Source organism: Gopherus evgoodei, unplaced genomic scaffold, assembly GCF_007399415.2.
Source record: "Gopherus evgoodei ecotype Sinaloan lineage unplaced genomic scaffold, rGopEvg1_v1.p scaffold_39_arrow_ctg1, whole genome shotgun sequence".
Lineage (NCBI taxonomy): Eukaryota > Metazoa > Chordata > Testudines > Testudinidae > Gopherus > Gopherus evgoodei.
In genome coordinates, this window is record NW_022060060.1 from 696,750 (window position 1) to 715,671 (window position 18,922).

At 51.3% G+C, this 18,922-nt stretch overlaps 1 protein-coding gene across 1 annotated transcript in view; it reads right to left on the bottom strand.

The window, feature by feature from the left end:
• The window catches only part of LOC115642209, a 440,558-nt gene extending 439,837 nt beyond the window's left edge, over positions 1-721 (bottom strand). The window contains exons 1-2 of the mRNA XM_030545694.1: positions 630-721; positions 227-537 (exon numbers count right to left, since the gene is read on the bottom strand). Coding sequence (XP_030401554.1) covers positions 227-537; positions 630-681 — 363 coding nt within the window. The 5' untranslated portion in view covers positions 682-721. The remainder of the gene's footprint in view (positions 1-226; positions 538-629) is intronic.
• Between the last annotated feature and the right edge of the window lie 18,201 nt (positions 722-18,922).

Sequence of the window (18,922 nt, forward strand, 5' to 3'; positions counted from 1 at the left end):
CTCGAAGTGATTTGCTCAGGTCTTGCAGAGCAGTAAACAGGGCAGATGCGCCTCCGGAACCCGCTGGAAACATTTCAGGGTTGGAAAGGAGCTGTCAGCGCAAGGGGGCGGGAAGATCTCAGGCGCCTCGGGAGAGGGCAGGGCGGTTGAAACAGGGAAGAGACGTAGCCGCCTCATTCAGGGAGACTCTCCCTCCCGGGTCTTGTCCCGGCGCGTATCACCGTGGGTCCCACCTGGTGCAGTAATAGGTGCCGGTGTCCGCAGAGGTCAGGGAGCGGAGCTGCAGGTAATACTCGTTCTTGGCGTCATCTCTGGCGATGCTCGCTCGCGTTTGCAGGTCGGGGGCGTAGTTCGTGCTCCCGGAGAAATGGATGCGCCCCACCCATTGCAGCCCTCGGCCGGGGAGTTCGCGCACCCAGTTCCACCAGGCGCGGGTAGCGATGGAGTCCCCCGACACTGCGCAAGTCACCGTGAGGGACTCTCCGGGCTTCACCACTCCCGGGGCGGACGGGGCCAGGCGGATCTGCGACAGGACACCTTGGCAAAGGGGGAGAAAAGGAGAAGTGACGCTCCACGCTGCGCTGCGGGCAGGGAGGAGAGCGGGGGCTGCGTGTCCCCGAAATACTCACAGCAGGGAGCCGCCAAGAGGCAGAAAAGACACCCCGGCAGCAGCAGCGCCATTTCTCCGCGGTGCAGCGGCAAGGGGACACCCGCAGCAGGAAGAAACGGGCCAGCGCGGCGCGGTGCCCCAGGCTCGCAGGATCCGGGGCTGGGGTTTAAGCAGGGCAGGGATTTGCATGCGGGTTTCGCCAGCGGGGAAGGGAGGTGAAAGGGCTTGGCGGGGGGCGGGGGGCTCTGATTTAGCCGGAATATTCCCCTGCCACAGGCCTGCGCCTCACACCGGGGTGAGACACGGATCTGGTCTATTTGTGGGACCCTGGGCCGCTCTTCCAGTGACAGCGAACACTTTTAAATGTATTCCACACACTGCCACGGAGCCTGGACCCCGACAGCTCTCCCTCCGCCTCGACTGAGCCCCTCAGTCTGAGCGCCCAGACCTGGGCTCTCCGCTGCCGTGTGTCTGTGTGGTGCTGTCCCTGGCTGGGTGCGGAATAAGATCTGGGTCTTACCATGGGTGCGATTGTTTGGGTGTTGCGGACCCCAGCTGGGTGGCAGGTATGTGACTATCGCTGTGTGTCCCTGCTGCCTGTCACTGGCATTAAGGAGAATTATCTCCATTATAGGGACAGGGAAACTAAGGCACGGAGCGGTGACGTGACTTCCCACGGTCACCTAGCAACAGAGTCGGGAACAGAACCCGGTTCTCCTAAATTTTAATCCACGAGGGGCACCCTGCCTCCTTGTAGGACTTTGTCATAGCGCGTGTGTGTAAATCCATGTGTGTCTCATTGCTGCTCTCTGCTGGATGGAATGAGTCCCGCCCGAGGAGAAATGCCGGGTGTGTGTGTGTGTGTTTGTGAGGCCTCCTGGCTCCTGCTAGGTAGAGAAAAGACCAACTCCTTCTGTATGGGGGTGTCCCTCCCTGCTTGTCCTATGGGGTGGTGGTGGGGAATCCGGATCAGCTTTTGTGTGTTTCTGTCATTGCTATCTCTTGCTGGGAGTAATAAAACCATCTGTGTGTGTGTGTGTGTGCGCTACCCCGTGTGTGTGTGTGTGTGTGTGTGTGTGCGCTACCCCGTGTGTGTGTGTGTGTGCGTGCTACCCCGTGTGTGCGTGTGTGTGTGTGTGCGCTACCCCGTGTGTGTGTGTGCGCGCTACCCCGTATGTGTGTGTGTGTGTGTGCTACCCCGTGTGTGTGTGTGTGTGCGTGCTACCCCTTGTGTGTGTGTGTGCGCTACCCCGTGTGCGTGTGTGTGCGTGCTACCCCGTGTGTGTGTGTGTGTGCGCTACCCCGTGTGTGTGTGTGTGCGTGCTACCCCGTGTGTGTGTGTGCGCTACCCCTTGTGTGTGTGTGTGTGTGTGCTACCCCGTGTGTGTGTGTGCGCGCGCGCTACCCCGTGTGTGTGTGTGTGTGCGCGCGCGCTACCCCGTGTGTGTGTGTGTGTGTCTGTGTATTTCACTGCTGCCTGCTGCTGACGGAGATGCGACCCCCCCACGTGTGTTTGCTAGTCCCAGTGGGAGTGGGTGGCTTCGCTCGCCACTTGCTCTCTCTGGGTCTGTGTGTCCGTGCTGCCGCCTGCTGGAGGGGATGAGAAGTTCTCAGGGTGGGTGTGTAGAAACTGGTGTGGTTTTCATTCCTGCTCCCAACGAAACGGAATAAGACCCGTGAAGTGTGTGTTGTGTTGCAGGAGACTAGATACACCAGGTATTTTCCAACTTCCCTTCCTGAGAACCCCTCCTGTCAGCGAGTCCCTCTCCCTCAGCTCCTAACGCCTAGTGCTAAAGAGGGCGGGGGGCTGCAAACTGGATTCCCTTCTAACTCCGATCCCTGCTTTGTCTGGCTCACTGCCTGTGTCTGGAGCAGTAACACAGGGCGGTTCCTGCAGGGTACATGTCACTCAGCTGTGGACAGAACTCATCTTCAGGGACATTCCCAGAGATGTTGAGTCGGTTTTGGAAGGATGAGCACTAGGAATGTAGGGTTCCCAGTCCCTGTAACCCTCCCTCGGGAGACTGGCGGATCCAGTCCCTCTCCACAAGATAACCAGTGATACAAGTCAGTTCGAGGGTCTCTTCTGGTGTCACCAGCTCCTAGCTGGAATGGACCAGCTGGATTTGGGAATGGTGATACTGAAGTAAGAGCAGGGGTCAAAGAAATGAGTAAGTGCTACCACCCCCTGGGTGTGAATGGCTTGGTGTGATGAAGTGAGATTGTTCTTATAGTTTCCTCTGAATACTGTAGGGGTGCCTCAGTTTCCCCTATGAAGTTCTTAAGTCTCTAGGTGGTGGGATAAGGGGGTGTAATTGTTGCAGAGCAAATGGTCAGTGTACATAAAAGGCCGACACTCTGTCTCCTGGCAACTAATGGCCTGGGCCCTTCCCCCCCCCCCCGAAAGGTGATAGCTAAAGGTGTTGGAGAACAAAGGAATTAGGTGACCTCCTGGCCCGGGAAAGGAAGAAAGCAGAGGAGTAGGGGCTGGAGGAGGAATCAGTTTGGGGCTGGCTGGGGACATGGAGTGAGTGCAGATGTGGGGGTCTGGCTCACTGCCCCCTAAAATGGAACCAGCTGAGGTGTCCTGGTCTCTGTACCTACAAGCTCTGTTTTAGATTGTGTTCCTGTCATATAATAAACCTTCTGTGTTACTGGCTGGCTGAGAGTCACGTCTGACTGCAGAGTTGGGGTGCAGGACCCTGTGGCTTCTCCAGGACCCTGCCTGTGCGGACTTGCTGTGGGAAGCGCACTGAGGGGCAGAGGATGTTGAATGCTCGAAGGAGAGACCCAGGAGGGAAGCCGTGTGAGCTTCTTGCCCTGGAGACAGTCTGCTCAGAGAGGAGGTTTCCCCAGAGCTCTGATTGGCTTTGTAGGGAGCAGTTCCAGAGCATCGTCTGGGGACTCTGTGACACTAGGACTTTTCATTAGAACATAGGAATATAAGAACATAAATACAAACCCCTGATTCTTGAAACCTTGGTCTCTGCTCGGACACAGAACTCGCATTTCCACCTCAGACATTCTCCTCTTTCACCAGCTCCCCTCATGAAACTGGGCTTTTTCTTGTCCCTCTGGGCTGCTCCATTGTGTGGAGTATTTCCAGCTCCTGTATTGATCTGGGCAGGAGATTTCAAAGGAAGTTGGGTGAAATGGGATGGTGAAAGAGGAGAATGTCTGAGGTGGAAAGGCCAGTTCTTTGTCCGAGCAGGGACTGCGGCTCCGAGAATCAGGGGGTTGTATTTAAAGAGGAACTCCCTAGGCAGGGATTTGCATGCAGCTTTCACACACAAGGGGATGGAAGATAGAAGGGGGCTGGCATCAGGACCTCTGGCTAGATAACTATCCCCCATCCCTTGGAGTCTCCTTATAAAAGCATAAAGGAGAGACACAAGATTTGCCTTTGCCTGAAAATGTTCCCACGCCCAAAGACCTGCATGTGCTAAGAATGATTCCACAGAGGATAGAGCAGTGATGGGTGCATATATCACATGGGAGAAAATGGCGCTGCTTTGGGACAAAGCTTGGCTCTGATCCAGGGTTATACACCTCGTCTCGTTCTTCTCCAGTGTTTTCTGTTTGCTGTTGTCTTTCCATTATGAATTGCTTTAGCTTTGGCAGGTGTTAGAAGCTTTGCTCCACCTCCACATCACTTTAGAGAGAGAGCGAGTTTTAGGCTAAATATTTCCACAAGTGGTGTCTGAGGCCTTTCTTTCTTTCCTTCTTTCTTTCTTAGGAGGCAATTCTGGTTTTCAAAGTCAATTTGGAAAGAGGAACAGCCAGATTTCTAAGGTGCCTGTGAGCTGCCTTCAAAATCGCCAAGCAATTACACAACAGCCTTTGATTTCAATGGGGAAAAGGCACCTGCTTGTGTTTTGAAAATCCCACTAGACACCTAGATACCTTTACACATGTAACCCCAAATGCATTGGGCACCTACAGCTTCCCTTGGTTTCAGTGAGATTTACTGGATGACCAGCACTTCTACAAAGGTTATCAGTTTCCCATGTTGGACTTTCTAAAGAACCTGAGTAATTTAGGAGGAATTCCTTTGACTTTCAATGAAATTTAAGCTAATAAATCACTGAGACATATCTACAAGGTACTTAGGAGCCTAAAGATGTTGATAGATCTCCAGTGGGATTTGCAAAACTCTTTAGGTGAGTTAGGTACCTGAGTCCTACTGTTGTAAATACTACTCGGTGTCTATTTGCACCTGTACATAATTGGGACCAGACTTTTAAAGGTATTTAGGCACACAGTGAGAATTTTCAAAATCATTTAAGTGCCTAAATACTTTGAACTCTGACCTCAAGTTGCTTTTGAAAATCCCACACTTCATTCATGCGTGTTTTGTTAGCAGTAAGTGATGCAGCAGGCAGAGTTGTAGGGAACAGATATTTATTGAGCTGGTGCTATGTACTTGGAGGCCCATGTTTGTCTGTTTGCGGCTTGAACAAGCTTGCAATTCTGAGTCTGTGGTGTGACACCAAATTAGGCCCCATATAGATCCTGACCCTCTTTTATCCTGTTCCTCCTATCTTGTAATTCTTGGATATTTCAGTCAAAACTCATGAAACTATTTCTTCTTGAAGCACAATCATAGAAATTATTTGTGGGAAGACACACACTCACACTGACAGCATATTACATTCAGATAATGGTGTGACCATCGATACATCTATCCAAAGCTGAAAATAAAATATAATGGTGTGACTGATCATCCATCCATTCTTTCCTGTCAAAAGCATGTGCAGAGAAATCTCATTAATAGTCTGAAATCCATCCAGTCAGTTTTAATTAGTAAGAGAAGCCTAAAATGCAGCAAGTCCCCTCTCTGTAATGTAGAGAAATAACGTGCCATTCCTTAACATCTCAGTGATGTGGTTTTTTAAATGGGATGCATCACGGTGGGGTGGTAGTATTTATTTGCAGCACAGTGATAAGTGGCGGTGTCTTCAGTGGTCAATGAATTCAAACTGAGATAATATCCATTTCTGGAAGTGTTCCTAAACAAGAAACCCAGATGCCTGGTTTGCATGAAGTGTACATGCTTCAGTGGCAGATATAAAAGCAACCAAGTGGTTATTTTGTTGGTACCTCTCTCCTCCCCCTTCTGTTCTTTAGGGGAAGCATCTGTGTAGCTCAGGAAATGAATTTAAAAGCAAGTCAGAGCAGTCAGTGATTAGAGAAGTGGGGGGTACTGGAGAGTGTGGACTCCTGGGTTCTATTTTCACTTTTGGAAAGAGAGTCTAGTTTAGTGGGTTAGAGCAGGAGAGATTGGAGCCAAGAATCCAAGCTTCTATTTCCCAGCTCTCTGAAGAGACTAGGGTGCAGCGTGTCTGTAACTCTGGGAGTCAGGACTCCTGGGTTCTGTCCCAGAGCTGGGAAGGGAATTGGGTCCAGTGACTTACAGAAGGGGGACTTTGTGAGCCTGGGCTCTGTCCCAGGTTTGAGAGCACATTGGTGTCTAGTGGATAAAGCAGAAAGGGCTGGAAGTTAGCACTCCAGGGTTCTATTCCCAACTCTCAGGGGAGAGTGGGGTCAAGTGGTTGGAAAAGGGCAGTTATGAAGCTCCCCATCTCCTGACTGAAGCACTGACTTTATTTGTGACCCAGGGAATGTCACTAGAGTAAGATTTTCCAAGGAACTGAACATTCCAATTACTTCAGGCAGGGGGTTCTCCCAGAAATCCTGGCACCTAACTCCCCTAAATCCGCTTGGAAATTCAAGCACTGTTGTGATCGTTTAGATATCTCTGTGCTTTAAGGTAATGGGATGATATGAAGGTACAAATGCCTCAAGCAATGTGCACTGCAGGGAGCCATAGAAATCATTAAAATTCTCCTGTAATTCAGGATTACTTTCAGTTAATGGACCAAGCAGCACATTCTGCAGCACCTGGCTTTGAAGCAGGAATCTAGCCTGCTGAAACCAATGGACATTGAAGTAAATAGGGAATCACAAAAGCATCTAATTCATTAGAAGCCTAAATCCCATTTTCAACAATGACATGGGGTAAGATTTTCAGAAGCACTCAGTGACCTAGGAACCTACATCCCATTTTTCAAAAGTGACTTTAGGATTTAGGATTTTAAATCCCCTTCACTTCACATAAGATTTAGGGAAACATTCTCAAAAGTACCTACGTGACTTAGTGCTTAGGGCTGGGTTCTGAAAGGTATGTAACTCTGAAAAAAAGATGCCTGTGGGGGCTAAGGCTAAGGCCTGTTTTGTCCTAGTGTGTATCATGGTGGTTTATTTATCTGGCAGGTGCTCCTAGCACAGTAATATGTTGCTGTGTCTTGTGGCCTCAGGCTGTCCACTCACAGGTAGAACTCGTCCTTGGAAAGGTTCACAGTGATGGTGGTTCAATTTTGAATATCAGGGAGATAGTGGGTATTCCCATATCTGTCTATCAATGCCAGCCACAACAGACCTTTTCCTGGGGGCTGCCTGATCCAATGCCACCAGTCTTCTCCAGTAGAGAGGGCAGAATCTGAGACAGCACAAGTCGGACTGAGGGACCCTGAGACTGTCACCTCTCCTAAACCGGACTGGGTCATCTTAAACCCCAAGATGGGGCCTGGCAAGAGAGGGAAAATACATTAATGGAAGAGATAATGAACCAGCAATCAAGGCTGGTTTTCTCAAAGACATACAGCCAAGGTCCCTCTGAGACTGAACGGGAACTGGACACCTAATTCCCTGAAACCCAGCCCAAGTCATTATTTCCCACAGTCAATCCCCAAATACTCACATGTGTGGAAGGCTGAGACGGAATGCAGAACAATAATAGTTTCATATTTTTCTTTACTGGAGAGACTTCTCTGCCAGGAATCACCAACTCATTTCCTTGGGACAGACTCAGGTTGTGAGATTCTGGAGTTTCTCTTTAAAGAAGAAACTTGAGGGAAGCAATTTGCATGCAGGTTTCACAAACAGAGTGTAACACATCAAATGGAACTGGACCAGGGGAACAGGTGGATAAATCCAGAATCTCACCTCCTTGTGGGTGTACCTCTCAATGGGTGAAACTGACTCCAGTGCAAAGGGACAGCACAATACACAGAGGGACAAATTCACTGGAGTTGTGTCCACTTCATTCAGCACAGTATTTATTCCTTTACCCCTATTTTGAGAGCTTAAGTAATACACAGGAATTTTACTAGCCCTCTACACAGAAGTTAATTTCACCCAGTGTCACACACAGAAAGAAGTAAACATTGGGCATGAATTCTAGTTTATTGGGGTGAATGAGAATAAGGCCTTTTTTACCTATAGAACTGACATGCCCTCATGACTGTAGTATCTGAGCTCACCAGAGACTTTAACATATTTCATCTTACATCATCTCTGTGAGGTAGAGAAATAATGTTATCCTCATATAGATAGGGAAAACTAGACATGAAGGACCAGATTTTAAGGCTATTTAGTTACCTGAATATGAAGATAGGAAACTAGCAGGATTTTCAAAAGTACCTAAGTTCCAACCTCCATCTTTAGGTGCCTAAATACCTTGTAAACATCTGTCCCAAAGAGATCAAGGACCAGATTTTCAAACATATGTAGGCAATTAAAAAAGGAGATATGCGCCTAGTGGTATTTGAAAAAGCACGGAGCAGCCTAAGATCTTTTGAAATCAATGGGAGTTAGGCGGCTTTTGAAAAATCCCTCTGGGTACCTAAAAACCTTTGAAAATCTGGCTCTAAGCTTTCTACTGAAAATCTTCCCCATGGTACAGAATCCAAGGAAGATCTGGCCCTTGTCACATGAAATGTAATCCTGTTCTTCAGTGTCTCAAGCTAGTGTCGCCAGCACCAGAACATCCTTTTCCTGAAAAGGATAAACAAAGAAGTTGAGATTCGCAGAGCTGCTTAGAGGCTTTGAATACTCAATTCCTTCGGGAAAACAAGTGGGTGTCCAAATCCTTTAGGTTGCTTATAAAATTTCAGGCTGAAACTTTAACAACGAACATGAAAACAAAGGAGGAAAATGCACAAAGAAAAATGATGAGCAAAATATAAAGGGGCTGATTCTTCTCTTGCATACACCAGTTTTACAGCAGTGTAACTGCCTGGTCTTTAATGGAGTTGGTCCCGACTTACGCCTGTGTATGTGAGAGGAGAATCAGGCTCAGAATTTCAAAGACTGGACACTGGGCCCTTTGAAATGAATGGGACTTTTCTGTTGGGAGGAGAATAAGGAGATAAAAAGAATAATTGGAAGGGGTGTGCATGGAGCATAAGGGAATGGTCTGTCAAGGGCAGTTGGGCACCTAATTCGCATAGGCTTTGACAATACCTGCTGTATCTTGTGCTCAGGGCCGGCGCTTCCATTTAGGTGACCTAGGTGGTCATCTAGGGCACTAGGATTTTGGGGGGGGGGGTGGCATTTTGCTGCCCTCGGCAGCAATTGGGCGGCGAGGGTCCTTCTGCGCTCCCGGTCTTCAGCGGCAATTCTGTAGCCGGTCCTTCACTCACTCCAGGACCCACCGCTGAAGTGCCTTGAAGACTGGGAGCGGTGAAGGACCCCTGCCTAGGGCGCCAACAACCCTGGCGCCGCTCCTGCTTGTGCTGCATGCAGCTCACTCCCATTTTTACAGTTAGTTTAGGGTGGGATTTTCCAAAACTCTTCAGAAGAAAAGTGGCCTGAATTCCCTTAACAAGAGATTTTCCCAGTGTCCCTATGTACACAACACAGCCAAGCAGCACAGCAATATGAGTGTCAGGACTGGAATCCAGGGCTCCTGATCTCTAGTGCCAAGCCTAGACTAGAACACAGATCTTCTGACTCCCAGTTGGCTGCCCTGCCCATTGGGGGTGACTTCCTCTCCTTTCTCCTGCAGGATGGTGACTACTTTGTTCCACAGGTCTCCTCCCTGCCTCCCTTCGTATTAACACACACAGCAGCATCCCAACAACAGCAACCAGAGGTACACATACAGCACCTGCACAAAGCACTCTCCACAAGAGATATACACAGCCAGACCAATATCACACACACATACACAGCAGCAGCAGCACCTCCTCATACTGTTTAAATAATTTCTAGTAACATCCACATGGATGAAGAGTATTTAAAACAATCACCATCAGCAGCGTTTCTTCTCATTGTAATTGCTTTCTCACACTGACAGAGATTGTTCTCATGGTGTCTGTGAAGAGAGAAGCTTCTAGACTGGGATTTTCAAACAACCCCAAGAAAATTCGATATCCAGTTCCCACTGGATTTGGATGCCATGTGGGCACCCATCTCTCTTAGGTGCCCTTGAAAAATCCCACTCCTACCTCGTAAGAACACTAGTATCTTTTGAGGGGGGACAGACTTTTTCTGGAGCCAGGGGATACAAGCGCTGGGTACGCACAAAAGTCAGTGCTGGGGTTCTCTAGCTCCAGCATATCAAAGCCCAGCGGAAACCAGGAGGTAAAGAGGATCGTGGCCCTTTTAGAACAGCTCATTCCCCAGCCCCAGAGACACCCTCTCGGGGTAACGTGAATTTATTCCCATTTCAGGAATGTCCCTGCAGGACGGCGGTTTATTATCGATCCAACACTGCCGCCACATGGCAGCTATGAGAAGTGCAGGGTATAAGGAGGTATTAAGCTTGGTTCTTTTGGATCGTGGTGGAAGGCAAATATTCTTCTCCAGGCAGAGTGTGAAAGACAGATACAGCTGCTTTTCAATCCTCTTGCCTGCTCCGCGTTTCACTGTGTTTCTATAGCGTGGAGGTTCCTGTCCTACCCACCCCCTGAAAAGTAAAGTGTCAGTCCGGGATCCACAAATCCTTTAACCCCAGACACTCATTTTATTTCTCAGACTTTCTCTGGGTGACGTTTATCGCTACGCCCCTGTCGCCACTGATAGGGGAAAGCTTTACAAACAAGCGTTATCCAGGGCAAGTGAGTTAGATGCCAGACAGAACAGGGACTCAATGGCGCAGGGGAGGGCAAACTACCGCCCCGGGACGTTTATACCCCGGCCTTGAGCTCCCGCCAGAGGAGCGGGGCCGGGGGTTTGCCGCCCTCGGCCTGGCGTTCGGGCCGGCGGAGAGGGACCGGGGACTATCCGCGCTCCGGGCCGAGGGAGCGGGACAGGGGCTTGACATGCTCCGCCCCGCGCTCCGGCTGGGGGAGCGGGACCCAGGGCCGCCCGCGGGTGGGGGGGGGTAAGTGGGGCAATTGCCCCAGGCCCCCACGAGAATGTCTGAGGCTCCCCCGCCACCCCCCGGCACATCAGCGCATCCTGGACAGCGCGGCAGCCGCGGGACTCCGGGGGTAGAGGGGCTGGGCTCCGCCTGCTCAGAGCCGCCTGGTAAGGGGCTGGGCTGCGAGCTCCGGGCCGAGCGGCTCCTCCCCTTACACGCGGCTCTGAGCGGGGAGGAGCTCAGCCTTCCCCTCCCCCCAGAGCCACGGGGCTGCGCCGCTGTTCAGGGCCGCTTGTGTAGACGCTCGGTGATGCCCCTGGGGATAAGCGGCGGGGGCCGGGGTTGGATAAGGGCAGAGCCGGCTCCAGGCCACAGCGCGCCAAGCCCGTGCTTGGGGCGGCATGCCGCGAGGGGCGCTTTGCCGGTTGCCGGGAGGGCGGCAGGCGGCTCCGGTGGACCTCGGAGCCGCGGGACCAGCGGACCCTCCTCAGGAACGGCTGCGGGAGATCCACCGGAGCCGCGGGACCGGGGAGTGGCAGAGCGCCTCCTGCGGCGTGCCGCCGTGCTTGGGGCGGCGAAATGACTAGAGCCGGCCCTGGATAAGGGGCAGGGAGTCCCGGGGACAGGGAGGGGTTGGATGGGGCAGAGGTTCTGGAGGGCGGCTGTCAGGGGACAGGGAAGGGAGGGTTGGGTTGCGGGACTTTCAGGGGGTGGTGATCAGAGGACAAGGAACAGAGGGGGTCAGGTATTCTAATTAATTCTCATTTCATTTGAAATGTTTAGCACTTTTTTTATTTGTTTGTTTTTGTTTTTGTTTTTATGCTTCTTGGGGAAACAAGAACCAAAAAAAACCTCCAAAGTTTTCAATTTGTTGTTACTCCTCTACCCCGCCTCCTCTCTCTCCCTCTTTGCCTTTTTCTCTCCCCGCCCCCAGAGGGAAAAGGAGGCGAGGAGAAGGAAAGCCCAAGAGAGGAAAAGCTCAATGAAGACCATTTTAAAGACTTTAAGTGGAAAACAAAAGTTGAATGAAATAACATTTTTCAACACTTTTTTTCTTAAATGTTGTTTTGATTGAACAAAAAAATCACCCAGCTTTAGTTGTAACCGCACAGGCTTCTGTATGCTCCTTATGCCTTGCCTGGATGGCCCACTGGCCTGAGTTCATAGGGGGCACCTGCTAAATATGGCTTGCCTACCTTAACCCTGGGCTTCTCACCCAACCTCTATCCCAGTGCCGAGATATCTGGCTGAAACTGTTACTTTTGCTGGTTGGCGTGAGCACATTCCTCCTCCTGACCTGTAACGGAGTCACCCCTTGGGCAAAGAAGAAAAGTAGTGTATTTCTGCTCTTCAGATTAACCACAAGATAGTTCTACATTAGTTTAGCCAAGTATGTGCTTGGCCTGCCTTCTACGGCTCAGTCATGTGCAGGTAGGTGAAAGAGTGGGTGAAAAACTGGTTGGAGGACAGTAATCAAGGAATGGTTATCAATGATACACTTTCAAACTGGGGAAATGTGTCCAGGAGGTCCCACAGGGGTCCAGTATTATTCAATATTCTCATAAATCAATTGGATAATGGAGTCGAGAGTTCACTTATGCAATTTGCAGATGTCCCCAGGCTGGGAGGGGTTGAAAGCACTTTGGAGGACAAGATTAGAATTTGAAATGCCCTTGATAAATTGGAGGATTGGTCTGAAATCAGCAGATAAAATTCAATAAAAACAAGTGCAAAATACTACTCTTAGGAATGAAAAATCAAATGCATAACTACAAAATGGGGAATAACTAGCCAGGCAATAATACTGCTGGAAAGAGTCTATGCTATAGTATTGCAACTTTATTTTATGGAAGGGGCCCCCCAAATTGCTTTGCCCCAGCCCCCCTGAATCCTCTGGGCGGCCCTGATATGTGGGATCCAGCCCTCGGGGAGGGAGAGATGTCCAGAGGTCAGGCTCTTCAAATGAAAAGGGAGCCTGGATTAGCGGTAGAAGGAAGGGAAACAGGCCAGGATGAGCCGGTCTCTATGGGGGGATGACAGTAACTGTGGTGTCTGGTATAGAAGGCAGAGAGAGCACCCGGTGAGGGAGGCTGTGGGTAGCCGTGGTGGGTAGGTGCAGAGAGGAGGAAAATGGGCAGTAACGTAGGGTCTGTATGAGGTGAGCGTGGCCGTGGGGGGAGTGTAAAGGAGAGGGGAGAGTTCTAGTGTGAGGGGGCGTGTCAGTATAATACTCTCCTAATGACACTTTTAACGGAATGGAAATGAAAAATATGAATGCACAGACCTACTCTTCCTGTTTCCCCTTGTAGTGCCATTTATACTCCACTTCATATCCCCATTCAGATTAACACACCGGATACTTCCGTTTCGATTCCCCTTCCCGTTGATATCTATGTTTGGATCCATACCCAATTTGACCCATCACGGAGCATGAAACTCACAGACGTGTTTCCTTTGGATTGTGGTGGGAATGTGGATCTAGGCATCAGACCCTCAAATAATGTGCATAGACGCTTGTGCTGCCCCCTCTACAAAAGGGTGGATTTTCATCCAGAGGATGATCAATGGGCTGAGGGGGGAGATCACTCAGAGATTACTGACCCCACCCTGCCTGTCAAACAACCCTCACGCCGGGCTCCGCACACCCCCTGACCTGCACTAGGGGCTCAGCTTCTCTACAGATCTCACTGGGAGAAGGGGGGAGCCTTAACCTGGAAAGTGTCTGACCAGAGAGTCGCTGGGGGCATCCACAGAGCGAGGGCGGGTAGCTGTTCTTTTATGCTGCCCCTCTGAAATCCACCCTGGGCTTCCGCTCCTTGCGCTCCCCAGGGGGAAATGGAGTCAGCCTCTCTCCGGTTACAGCTGTGTGCCGTGTCCTTAAGGGGAGATACTTTGTGTGCGTTCTCATTGCTGTGGAACCAGAGCGCCAGCCCTAGAAAATCCCTTCCCCTTTCGTCTGAGCTCAGACCGGCCCCCCCTCACGGTCTGTCTTGTCTCGCCCAGTAACAGCGGGCGGTGCCCTCGGGCTTCAGGCCGGTCATTTGTAAATATGCCCTGGTGACGGAAGTGTCTCTGGAGCTGGTGAATCGCCCTACGACAGCCTTGGCGCACCACTGGTTCCAGCCGTGTAGGGAGCTAATTCCAGCCACCCACTGCAGCCCCTTCCCCGGAGCCTGTCCGACCCCAGTGCATGGCGTAGCTGCTGCCAGCGAACCCGGAGGCTTTGCAGGAGAGGCGGAGAGAGTCTCCGGGCTTTTTCACATCCCCTCCGGACTCCACCAGCTGCACCTTGGAAAGAAGCCACAATACAAATCACGTAGAAAGAGCAACAGTGTCACATTCACCTGGCTGTGCAGATTACTCGGGGCACAAAATACCTTCCAAAGCTGCAAAAATGAAAACTAAATGGAGCCAAAGTCTCATTTCCTCTGGTTTCGGAGGGGAAACTTATTAGGGGGCTTGGCTGGCAACTGCATAGACACAGGGGGCTGCGCATTGTTTCTTCGAGTGCAGTCTCGGCAAAGAGGGACAGATTTAAACGAAACTATCTCAGCAATTTGCATATCCCCTTCCTTGTAAGAGTCAGACTCGTTCCGTCAACTCTGTGAATTACCCTTCGTAGGGCTCCGAGTTGAGTCGGACTCTCTCTGTGTTTCTGCCACTAACAAACTGCGGTGGGCTCCCGACTAAACATTTGCCTAAGGGAAGAATGAACAACTGCCTGAAATTCATATAGATGATTCTAGTGTCTGGGCCAATGTCTGTTGTACTCACTGCAAAGCCTCCATTACAGGTTTGGGATTAGGCTTTCAGGGAGGAGACTCTTTGGCTAGAAAGCAGGGCAGATGCAGCTGACTGTCTCTGGGTATCAGGACCAGAGGTGTGTGAAAGGTAATGGTCTCTTTCAAGAGGGTTTTGGAACTATGGTTGTAGGGTGCAATTTCCTCTATCTAGCTATCTATTTATCACACTGACAGAAAAGGTGCCAGCCAGGGCCAGCGCTACCATTTAGGCAGCCTAGGCAATCACCTAGGGCGCCAGAATTATTGGTGGGCGGCATTTTGCAGGAGGGGGCGGCAGGCGGCTCCGGTGGACCTGCTGCAGTGGTGCCTATGGAGGGTCCGCGGCTCTGGCGGACCTCCCGCAGACACCACTGCGGCAGCTCCACCGGAGCCGCGGGGCCAGCGCGCGGGGCGGCTAAATTGCCGTGCGCCTAGGGAGCTCAAACCCCTAGCGCCGGTCCTGGTGCCAGCTCATACCAGGGTCCCCATCTCGAAATTGAACACTGACAAACATTGGAACCAGTCTGTTTCACCCGTGTGCCAATATTGCTAAATTAGGTATTAGAATTATAAGAATGTATTTAGTGTTTAGGTTTTATTGACTGCATGCGTTAATGTCACTTATACCATATGTATCCCACAGAGTAAAGTAATGTTTGAGTGGTTGTGTTGTGAGCCTCTGTGACTGTGTGAATCACCAGACTGGAGAGAGACATCAATCAGAGTGATAAGCTGAAGATCAAGAGAAAGTGTTACCTCCTTCCCAACAGGAAATGTCCATCACTACCAGGCTATCTGCTGTGGAACATTAAAGAGAAAAAATACCTGTTTTTTTCTGCTCTGCCCCAAATGAAGATAAGTCATGCAGGTTCCTTTCATCCATTGAGTTTGCAGTTCAGAGCATATGGTGGGGCTGGGAAGGGAATAGAAACCCCCAGCAAGAAGGAACTGGTTATCTCTACACTGCTTGGACTCGGGGAGGGGGGAGTTTTCTAGGCATAAGCAAGAGATCCCCAGCAACTTAGTCTGGGTTAGCCCTATAGGACATATAGAGAGGTTCCTTATTATAAATACTTCTATTACTTTGAGAAACTTCAGAACGTAACTCATGTATGTGTATGTTTACCTGCATTAACCTTGTAAAGAACTCTTTTTTCCTATTCCTATTTAATAAATCTTCAGTAGTATAAGATTGGCAAAAGGGGCACACATCCATAGATAGGGTGCTCTCGAACAGCTCTGCAACAGTCAGTGGGAGGACCCCTTCAGTGTGTCAGCCCCCATAGGGTCACAGTCTCACTAGGAGCAGCAAAGAGTCCTGTGGCACCTTATAGACTAACAGACGTTTTGGAGCATGAGCTTTCTGGGTGATTACCCACTTTGTCAGATGCATCTGAGGAAGTGGGTATTCACCCACGAAAGCTCATGCTCCAAAACGTCTGTTAGTCTATAAGGTGCCACAGGATTCTTTGCTGCTTTTACAGATCCAGACTAACACGGCTACCCCTCTGATACTCTCACTAGGGTCACTTGGCATCACCACCTCTTGGGACCAAAAAAAGCCCCCCTGCTTCATGCCATGGGCTCCCTTCAGGTCTCTTTGTTGGTTGATTTGTTTTTTTCCAGATTTCTGTTTGTTTATTTGTTTTTGTTTGTAGTGGGTGTTTAAGTAGAAGAGGACCTGTAGTGAGCGTCCTTCTTGGTATGGTGGAAAGGAGCTGCAAAGTAGCTCTTAACTCCCTTAGGCATCTTTGACATTTCAGACCTAATTAATTCATTTCTCTGTAGAGAGACATAACCAGACAGGTCTCTATATGCGGCGGTAGGAGACTCTGTAAGATATTTGGACATCAGTCTTTTAACAAGAAATCGAACATCTTCTTTTCCTCCCTAAGCTCCCTAAATACCAAGGGATAGATTCACCAACAGATTTAGAAGCCTAATGACCACACTGGAAACTGCAATCCCACAATCAGGCCTAAAATGGGATTGAAACCCCACCCCAGCTGTCCCTGAATTCTGTAGACACCTGAGCTCACTTTTGTGACGAACTGGGAAAGTTCCTAATGTTTTCTCTGAATACTGTGTTGGTGCCTCAGTGTCCCCATGTCAGTTCTTAACTCTCTGGCAGAGCCAAGGGCCAGTGCACCTAAATGCCTGACACTCTGTCTCCTAGCAACTGATGGCCTGGGCCCCTCCCCTGCAAAGGTGCCAGCTGAAGGTGTTGGAGACAAAGGGATTAGGTGACCTCCTGGCCCAGGAAAGGGGCTGAGGAGAGAGGAGGGGCTGGGAAGGGTTGTGAGTCTGAAGCTGGCTGGGGTCGAGGGTGGAGGGCAGACCTGGGGGTCTGGCTCACTGGCCCCAGAATGGACCCAGCCGAGGGGTCCGGTTCGCTGTATCTACAAGCTCTGTTTTAGACCCTGTTCCTGTCATCGAATAAACCTCTGTGTTACTGGCTGGCTGAGAGTCACGTCTAACTGCAAAGTGGGGGTGCAGAACCCGGTGGCTTCCCCAGGACCCCGCTGGGGTGGACTCGCTGTGGGAAGCGCACGGAGGGGCAGAGGATGCTGAATGCTCCAAGGAGAGACCCAGGAGGTGAAGACGTGTGAGCTTCTTGCCCTGAACAAGTCTGCTCCAAGGGAGAGGAGGCTCCCCAAAGTCCTAACTGTCTTGGTCGGGAGCAGTTCCAGAGCATCGCCTGGTGACTCTGTGACACTAGTGGCAGTGGTGGGATGTACTGCACCCCGTGAATGGCGCTGCTTGCAGTAAGTTACTGGGGAGCAGTAAAACAAAGGGATAATAAGGACCAGGCATGCTGAAGGCTCAGAGAGGGACGGTTTCAGGGGGTGGTTAATCTCTGGGAGTGTGTGACCAGCGAGAAGGACTGTTGGAGTAACGGGGTCCCCCTGAGGACTGCAGTGAGCAGTCTCAGGGGCGGAGGAGCTTGCCGCTCGACCCTGGGAGAGAGAAGGATTTTTGCAGTAGCAGGGTTCCCCTGGGGATAGCAGGAGCAGTCCCAGGGGCGGAGGAGTCTGCAGCTCAACCCTGGCAAAGAGGTGGTGATCATGAGAAGGGCTGGCACACCAGGGGTTCTTCCTGGAAACCATGGGGGAGCCAAGAGCACACAGACCTGTGAGTCCAGAGCCACTTGGGAACGGTAAAGTGATGGCCTATCACTATCTCCTTAAGAAGAACATTGTGATCCTGTGCACAAAAAAAGGGTAACGCATGGAAAAATTCACCAAGGCACAGTTAATCATGCAGTTGGAGGAGAAGGACCGCTCTGAGGAGCAGATTCCTGGCCCAGATGGGGCTACAAGAGGATCTGAGAGCAGCTGGAGCATCAGCCAGGCATCCCTGGGAGTCTGGTCCCCAATCAGACAAGGGTCTTCACAATTGGGTTCCCCATCAGGAGATTGGAGATGGATGGGATGGGAGCAGAGCCCGAGAGAGCGAGAGGACCGTGAGAGAAAGCAAGAGCCCGAGGAAAAGCTGCAGGAGAAGCAGCAGCAGCATGGATTGGCAATGGTGGAGCGGAGAGACATAGGGGGCTGCCCAGGGGTCAGTGGGGAAACACGCCTGCAGGGGCGAGACCCTGGGACAGAGAGAACTGTGGTGGTGCAGCCCCAGATGCTGAGGGACTGTGGGACCTGGATGAAGTTCCCTGGGGTGAAGCCCCTCGCCCTGCCTATGGCCCAGATCCCTGTGCAGACCCAGAAGGGATCGGGCTGGCTAGTAGTTGGAGTTCTCCAGGATATCGGCTCGGACGCCCTGCTGGGGGGTGACTGTCTCCCCATGGGACAGGATCCAGGCCCCACTCCTGTAACAGTTGAGGGTTTGAATTCAAATCCAGGGAACCAATTGGCTAGGATGGAAATGGTCAGTGAAAATGCAATTGACCTGGCTGGCAGGGGGGAGGGGCTGCTGGGCTCAGGATACCTGCCTACCTGTAACCAGCCCCCTGGGGCTGAGTGGGAGGGAGAGATGATCCCCGCCCCCCTGCACATGGAGAGGGGGCTCATGCTGGCTCTGATGCTGTGACCAGAGCAGAGAGCTCGCTGCCTGCCCCCACTGGGACAGGAAGGGCAGCGCTGAGCACGGGGGGGGAACTGAGACCCCAGCTGAGTGGGGGGACACCCAGGCAGGGCAGGTCAGCTGCCAAACAGGTTTGCCTGGTCCAGATGTGCTGCTGGGAAGAGATTAATCAGCAGGGAGGGAGCTACCAGGGACAGGGCTCAGGGGGGCTGTGACCCCAGGCCCAGCCAGCGAGAGGGAGCAGGTCCCACTCCCTGCCCCAGCTGCTGAATCCCAGACCGAGCTGCAGAAGGATCCCTCCTTGGAGAAGCTGAGGGAACTTGCTGGCCACAGCGCTGCAAACCCCTT